This window comes from Helianthus annuus, chromosome 6, assembly GCF_002127325.2.
Source record: "Helianthus annuus cultivar XRQ/B chromosome 6, HanXRQr2.0-SUNRISE, whole genome shotgun sequence".
Classification (NCBI taxonomy): Eukaryota; Viridiplantae; Streptophyta; class Magnoliopsida; order Asterales; family Asteraceae; genus Helianthus; species Helianthus annuus.
Genome location: NC_035438.2, coordinates 131,531,710 through 131,540,798, shown reverse-complemented (window position 1 = coordinate 131,540,798; position 9,089 = coordinate 131,531,710). Strand labels below are relative to the sequence as shown.

Sequence of the window (9,089 nt, the reverse complement as noted above, 5' to 3'; positions counted from 1 at the left end):
TATCTATTATTTTAATTATAAGACATTGAAGTGATAAAGTTTTTTTTTTTTTTTTTTTAAATAAACTCTTATGTTGTTTTTAAAATTAAATATTAAACCTAATTAAATTATGTTTTTTAACATATGTGTATACATGTCAGCATATACAAGACTAATACACTTGTGTATTATTACATCTTGTTCTCACGGGTAGGTATAAACAAGATTTATATACCTGTGTATTATTCAAGTACATGTGTATACAGGTGTATAGACCTGTGTATTATTCAAATGCATAGTGTATACAGGTTGGTATATACCAGACTTATACACTTGAGTATTATTACATCTTGTTTCTTCTATGCATCTTTTCATCAAACATTGATCTAATACATGTATGTATAGAGAATGTAATTAAATATTTTTAATCATGTGTTCTAGAAGGAACAATATTTGATAATGTTTGTATTTTTTTTTTCAAAATTATCAAATATTATGTTAGGTAATTTGTGAGAGAAAAAAGTATAGAAAATGTAATTAAATATTCTATTAATTGGAAAAAGAAATCAGGAGAGAGAAAAAAATGAATTAATTAAATGAAGAGAGAAAAATACAATTATACCCTTGTGTCTATTAAAATACATGTAAGTTACAAAAGATAATTACAATATTGTCATTAAAGAAAAAATCTAGATCTACAAATCAATGGTCAGGATAAGTCCATTTTATTTATAAATACATCATTGTTCACTCATGAACTCTACGCTATATATATATATATATATATATATATATATATATATATATATATACTAGGTTATTCCCCGGGATTGCTTTCCGGGCTCGAGAAAGTTAGTTATAGGATTTATTTTATACTTTTTTATACAAATGCAGAGAAGTGCAACCTACAAAAAAATAGTATTTCATCATTACAGACAATCATGATTCATCTAATGGTTAACTTGTATCAAAGAGTGTTTGCATCAAAGAGTGTTTGCATGTGCGTTTAAGCATCTCGTTATTAAAATTACCCCTAAGTATGAGAAGCATATAAGGCTATAATGAAAAGAAGGTACCTTCTTTATCTTGTTTTCATTGAAAGACGTCCCAAAAAAGAAGTAATCTAATTGTATCTGCAAATCCTTTATATGCAGCCCTAATTGAGAATAGATAGAAAAACAACTCTATAAATATATAATTCATAACTCTATAAATAATTTTTATAAAAGAAATAAAATATTACATTAAATATTACCAATAAATGTCTTTTGTGAAATTAACATTCAAACAAACCTTAACTTCAATTTAATAAGCGACCACAACTTAGCATAGAGAGTTAGATCTTTGTCCTTACGCCCATTACATATCGAATAAGCCCTATGATCAGGGTTCAAGTTCATATTATGGATAATTTCGGCTCTAGGCTGCATCTGATAGTTTGTAACAGTGGTTAAAAAATCAAGCCCCAAAAAAAAGAATGATTATTTCTAAACAAACTCCTAAGTAATAAAACTAATAATAATATAATGAAAAAAATCAAGTGTGGCAATGCACAAACTAAAAAATTACACCACAAAAAGATAACTTACTAACTTCTAAAAGTTGAGATAAATCGATACACCTAGAGCCATAAGATCCTTTTGGCTAGCAAACTATAACCTGCATATGATCAAATAATAAGCATTTCCTTTGTTTTGCACATAACTTTATATCATATCTAAACATGTAGATAAAAAATACATAATGCAAAGTGACAACGAATGGCTATAGAAATTAGAAAGTAGTGCTTGATACCTTAGTTCGCCCATATGGGTTGGCTGCAGTCTGCAGATAAGGGAAAATCTTTTGTGCACACAACTTCAATTGGTCAACCGTAAACTATACCTGACGATAAAAACACAATCTGAAATGTTTAAAAATTAAGAAAAAAACATCAAATTAACAAAAACAATGCCTTTTTGAATCCATGGGCTTATATAACTTCCAATAGTTAAAGTAACAACATCATTATTATGATAATACATCAATGACTTCTAAAGAGCCTTTAATTTATAAAAATGTATAAGTGCATCGACATGCATAACAATTTTAATTATTCCACATTCACACTTCTTCAAAAACCTTATTGAATATAAATATTCACACTTCTTCAAAAACCTTATTGAATATAAATGCTCATAAAGCAATAGGGTGTCTAGATAAAAAAAAAATCAAGTTATGCACCTACAGTTGATCATGGGAGCCTGTATCACTTAGGAAAGTGTAGTTTGGGAGCTCATACCATATAAATTCAACCTATATGGCCACTGAAAAAAAAACAAATATAGAATTAATGATCTTTTTAGATTATTCCTATGATAGTATTTTTTTTAACGGCATACGGTTAGGATATCACTAACCGGGTTAGTAGTTAGTATGTTAGTATCACCAAGTTAGTATTTCCCTTTCAAAATATTGTTCCATAATAAATAAATAAAATCTTACTGATAATTTATTAAAGTTTTCTAAACTGTAAGATGTCCATTATATTTTATCTTAGAATATAATCTTATAATTCTTAAAATTATTTTTTATTTTGCCAATAAAAACACGTGCATTATTTGTATGCTTATTGTGAACAATACGGAATCAGTCGGAACTTTTATTCAAAAATTACTGATGTAAATATATGTTATTGAAACAATGATAAGAGGAAAGGGATACAAGACACCGTAACAAACTGGAAAGGGAGGCAGATTATCAACTAGATAATCTGCTTACAAGGTAAACAACTCTCGAACAAACAAAAAGTAAAGTTGTTGCTGAATGTTTAGAGAGAAGCAGGAAAGTAGCGAGAGAAAAGATGAGTGCTTGTATGCCTTCTGGGATTCCAAGGAGACCAGTTATAAAGAGACACTCAATAGGGTTTACGCGTAAAGAGGCAGCCCACCAACAGTCTTGAGCCCAACAGCAGGAAGCAACCCAGTCAACAGGAGCAGCCCAATCAGCGAAACATGAAAAGGAAAGGGAAAATTATAAGGAAAGATAGCAAATATAAAATATAAAGGAAATAGGGAATTGCATATTTAACACCCCCCTCAATTCAATATTTAAAGCAATCAGATATGTTAAGAAGTTGACAAACCTTTTCATGAGGGCCAAGAGATAGACCTTTGGTAAGAATATCAGCAGCTTGGTCTTCTGATTTAACACCAACTATCCGAATAATTCCTTTAGCAATTTTTTTCATAGGAAGAAAAGGTCGATCTCAAAGTGTTTGGTACGCTCATGAAAAACAGGGTTGGCGGCAATGGAAATGGCAGTCGTATTATCACAATACAGCTGGACAGGAAGCTTAGAATCAATCTGTAATTCCCTTAAAAGGTTTGAGATCCAAATAATCTCGCATGTAGCAGCACACATGGATCGGTATTCTGCTTCAGCAGAAGACCTTGAGACGGTGGACTGCTTCTTACTTTTCCATGAAACAAGATTATCCCCTAAGAATACACAAAAACCAGTAATAGATTTTCGAGAACTTAGGCATTTAGCCCAGTCCGAGTCAGAAAAAGCTTTTATATTCAAAGAATCTCCTTTTTTTAAACAGGATTCCTTTTCCAGGAGCACCTTTTAAGTACCTCAAAAGCCGTAAAGCAATTTTGAAATGAGCTTGTAAAGGGGAATGCATGAATTGACTAAGATAATGCACAGAGTATGCTATGTCTGGTCTAGTGTGTGAGAGATAGATTAATTTACCCACAAGTTTTTGATAAACTGTTATATTGGTTAAGGGTTGATTATCCTTCTCACAAAGATGGGATAAAACGTGATATGACTCGATAGGACAACTGACTGGTTTACAACCAGTCATTCCGAATTCAGCCAACAAATCTAAGCAGTATTTTCTTTGGGTTAAGCATAAGCTAGTTGAATTTCTTATAACTTTAATGCCCAGAAAATACTGCAATTTTCCCAAATCTTTTATAAACAACTTTGATTTGAGTAACTGTTTAATATCATTAACTTGTTTTGAACAATTACCAGATACAATAATATCATCCACATAGACAAGAAGGACAATAAAAACCGTGTCTTTTGTCATGACAAACATGGAGTGATCACATTTACTTTGTTTAAAACCAAGATCAACAAGAACAGACACAAGTTTCTCATTCCACATCCTTGGTGCTTGTTTTAATCCATACAAGGATTTTTTTAACTTACAAACTTTAGATTCAGAAGAAGGATTATAACCATCAGGTAAGAACATATAAATTTCTTCATTCAGGTCACCATATAGAAACGCATTGTTAATATCAAGCTGATATATTTCCCAGTTAAAGTGAACAACCATAGATAACACACACCTAATAGCAACCATTTTAACAACAGGGGAAAACGTATCAAAGAAGTCAATGCCTTCCTTTTGACTGAACCCTTTCGCAACCAGTCTAGCTTTATACCTCTCTATTTCACAGTTTGATTTATACTTAATCTTATAAACCCACTTACACCCAATAGCTTTCCGATTGGGTGGTAGGTCCACAATCTCCCAGGTTTTATTTCTAAGTAAAGCTTCAAGTTCAGAATTCATAGCATCAACCCAATTAGCATCATTTTTTGCTTCAAAGTAATTTTTAGGTTCACAACTTTTATTTAACACAGAAGCAAAGCAGAAACTTTCAGGAGATAAATTAGCATAATTTAAGACCTTTTCAAGACCATATTTGACTTTTCCATCTACTATAAAGTCATCAAATTTAGAGGGAAAGTTACTGTTTCTGGAGGATCTCCTTAAAACCGTGTTATTTTGTTCACCAATATCTCCCTCAGAATTATTATTGTCTTCTTGTTCAGTGTCATGCTCAGCCCTGTCCGAATTCGACTCTGTATTGCTTGGTTGCTGATTTTCAGCCATGCCTAAAGCAATCTCTGAATCGTTTTCAGACTGCTCAAACCCATGACCTGTTGAAGTATTTGTGTGTGAAGTCTCATCGTCGGTAGTTGGGTCAACTTGGGGTTTTTGAGTGAAATTTAAATCAGATAAGTCAAAAAAGTTAAGGGTGTTAACTTCAGTGGGAGTATCAGGATCTGAAAATGTTTTCTTTTCTTTGAAAGAGAACACGGTTTCATAGAACCTAACATCCCTAGGGAAGAACATCATTTTTTGATCTAAACTCCAAAGTTTGTACCCCTTTTTTTCATTTGAATATCCAACTAAAACACATTTTTCAGCATGTGTGGTAAACTTATCAGAGTTGTTTAACACAGTGCTGAAACAAAGACACCCTATAACCCTAAGTTGACCTAGAACAGGAGTGAAACCAAACACAAGTTCATACGGAGACTTTCCACTCAAAACAGATGAAGGTGTCCTGTTAATTAAATAAGAAGCAGGTAGAATACATTCGGACCAAAATTTAATGGGAAAACCACCTTGGAAGAGCAAGGTCCTAGCTACATTCAACAAATGTCTATGCTTTCTCTCAACTACTCCATTTTGCTGTGGGGGTATGAACACATGAAGTCTGATGTAAAATCCCATTCTCATAACAAAAATTACTCATTTGTTTATTTGTAAATTCAGTACCATTGTCACTCCTAAGGATCTTGACTGATTTACTAAACTGTGTTTTAAGGAAATTATAAAAACCTTTAATATGGTAAAAAACTTCATCTTTGGTTTTCATGAGATACACCCACACAACTCTAGAGTAATCATCAACTACTGTAAGAAAATATCGAAAACCATTCATACTTTGGACTCTATATGGACCCCACACATCAAGGTGAATAAGATTTCCTAAAGCTTCAGATTTATGATCACTTAAAGGGAAAGGTTCCCGATGCTGTTTAGCTCTATGACATGTTTCACAAGGATTTAGTTTAGCACCAGTTTTAATGTTGAGATTATTTTTAAGAACATGCAAAACAGGTTCAGCAGGATGACCTAACCTAGCGTGCCAAAGATTGATGTCACAACTAGAGTTACCAACCTTATTTGAGACAGAGGAACTACCACAGAAGTATAGACCATCAAATTGACTACTAGTCACTTGGACTTTCTTTGTTTGAGAGTCCTGAATATAGCAAGTTTGTTCATCAAAAGAGACAATGAGCTTACAATCTCTAGCAAGTTTATGAACAGAGATTAAATTCACACAATAATCAGGCACAACAAACACATCATATAGAATGACCTTGTCACTTAATTTAATATCACCAATTTTAGTTACTAGGGCACTTGTGCCATTGGGATGTTTAACTTTGATATTGAACTCAGTTACATCCTTTTGATTAATTAGATACTCATCCGTCATTACCATGTGTTGATTAGCACCAGAATCAACTATCCATCCTATCTTTTTTCCATTGTTGATAAAATTTGAAAAACAGAAAGCAGGTTTGAAATCACAAATAGGTTTAGAAGACAGATTCACAAAACTATTCAAACAAACAGGATTAGCACACATACCTGCAAATCCACTATTCTGGGTGTCACCCTTAGGTTTGTCATTCAAGAGACTAAGCAACTGGGCTATCTGATCATTGGACAAAGAACTCATAGAAGGAGTTGTATCAGTTGTATCAGTAGTAACATTATTACTGACCTTGTTACCCTTGTTCCCACCAGGTTTTGACTTTATCCAAGAGGGGTAACCAACAAGTTCAAAACACTTCTCAATAGTGTGTCCAGTCTTATTACAGTGAGAACATTTAAGATTAGGGTTAGGAGTTCTATTATTCCTTTTCCTTGAATCAATAACTTGACCAGTTTTAACTGAACAACCAACAGGATTATTAGGAGTTTTATCAAAAATATTTTTAGAGTGAAGGTGAGATTCTTCTCTAGAGATGACTGAAAAGTCATCCTTCACAGAAGGAAGAGTTTCTCTGGTTAATAAGTTTATTCTCACAGACTGGTAGGAACTATCAAGACCCATTAAGAATTGCATAAGCTTAATAAGATGATTAAAGTCATTAAATTGTTTTGATGCATCACAAGAACAAGCAGGCAAGGTAAGTAGTTGATCTAATTGCTTCCACATACAGTTCAACTTATGATAATATTCAGAAACAGGCATGCCATTTTGACTGAAGGAATTAATCTTTTGATACATATTAAACACAACAGACCCATCTATTTTATCATAAGTATCCTTTAAGTCTTTCCACACATCTGAAGCAATTTTAGAATAAACAAGACCAAGATATAATTCCTCAGACACAGAGTTAAGAATCCAAGTAAGCACAATAGAGTTGCACCTATCCCATTGCCTACCCAAAACCTCATCAGTTTTAGACCTAAGACAAGAACCATCAACAAACCCTATTTTGTTTTTTAATTGTAAAGCAAGATACATGGCATTGGACCAGATCCTATAGTTTTCTGACCCTTTAAGTTTTACACTGACAATAGATAAATTAGCAGAGTCACTAGGGTGAAGAAACAACGGATCACTAGCATCAATTTTGCTAACCAAGGTAGCACTAGGTGAGGTTATAACAGTATTATCATCACCAGGCATACTGAATACTCAGAACAATAACCCAAAAAAGCACAGAACAGATAAAGTAAAAAATAAAAATAAAAAAACACAAAAGTCAGCGAAGCCTGAACAGAGGTCCGATCAGAGGTTCATCACTCAAAGGTGCCTCCGCAGACAATATTCAGGGAGCTTTGACACACAAAACCAAACAGATGCAACAACTAAGCAAATAAGACTCGATCAAGGCCGGCCTGACTAGTCCGGTAAACAGGGATGCCTAGACACACGACTCAGTGATGCAGGAAACAGAAAAAAATAAAGGTAAGAGATAGAACAATCTCATAGCGGGTGCGTTTATCTCCTGTTAATCACACTTGTAACCTTCACTTAGGGTTACAAGTTTGATTTCAAGCGAAGAGGATCAGATTCAAACTCTGTTGGTTTGCTCTTTAATCAGACACCAACGAGAGCCCCTTTTAGACACACGAACAGCCGGTCACAAGTCACAATATCGATCAAAGCAATCCCCAACCACGATTTTTCCCAAACCCTAGATTTAGGGTTTCTGATCCTGAGGCGGCACAAAACCAACACAGCAGATTTCTTCAAGATCTGAACTTAGTATCAGAAGTATTAGCCAGATCCACCAAAAAACCACCAGAAAAATACCAGATTCGAACGGATCTGGTCTCGAAGAGAAGCAGCGGAGCAGAACTCGGAGATAACCGATTCAAACCAAGAGCTTATCTAAGCTCTGATACCATGTGAACAACACGGAATCAGCCGGAACTTTTATTCAAAAATTACTGATGTAAATATATGTTATTGAAACAATGATAAGAGGAAAAGGATACAAGACACCGTAACAAACTGGAAAGGGATACAAGACACCGTAACAAACTCACTCTCAGACAAGGCAGATTATCAACTAGATAATCTGCTTACAAGGCGAATAACTCTCGAACAAACAAAGTAAACTTGCTGCTGAATGTTTAGAGAGAAGCAGGAAAGTAGCGAGAGAAAAGATGAGTGCTTGTATGCCTTCTGGGATCCCAAGGAGACCAGTTATAAAGAGACACTCAATAGGGTTTACGCGTAAAGAGGCAGCCCACCAACGGTCTTGAGCCCAACAGTAGGAAGCAGCCCAGTCAACAGGAGCAGCCCAATCAGCGAAACATGAAAAGGAAAGGGAAAATTATAAGGAAAGATAGCAAATATAAAATATAAAAGAAATAGGGAATTGCATATTTTAACACTTATGACATCCAACGTACAAAATTTTTAGACATTAATGGTTTTAACATGTTAGATTTATTCAACCCATGTAATATATATGGGTTTCTAACCTAGTCTTATATATAGCAAGTAAAGGTAGACTTATGTGAAACTATATTTAACTAATAATATTCAAAAATCTCAGGGTTGTGACGACATACTTGGCGGGTTAATTATGCCTCGAACGCTATACCGTTTTCGGTCAACACTCAATGTTACATGTAACTAATAAACAGTTTCTCAATAATATATACTTAGTCAAATGCCACGACTTTATTGTAAATGTGGGGGTTAATTATGCTTTTTTGCTATCTACAATAATATTAAAAACAATGTACCTTTACAAATGAGTTGGGGATACTTAAA

General features: G+C 33.7%; 1 protein-coding gene across 1 annotated transcript in view; it reads right to left on the bottom strand.

Annotated features, from left to right (window-relative positions):
• Positions 1-3,204: 3,204 nt before the first annotated feature.
• LOC118479628 overlaps positions 3,205-9,089 on the bottom strand; it is a 29,341-nt gene continuing 23,456 nt past the window's right edge. The window contains exons 5-7 of the mRNA XM_035974256.1: positions 5,662-7,488; positions 4,000-5,333; positions 3,205-3,458 (exon numbers count right to left, since the gene is read on the bottom strand). Coding sequence (XP_035830149.1) covers positions 3,205-3,458; positions 4,000-5,333; positions 5,662-7,488 — 3,415 coding nt within the window. The remainder of the gene's footprint in view (positions 3,459-3,999; positions 5,334-5,661; positions 7,489-9,089) is intronic.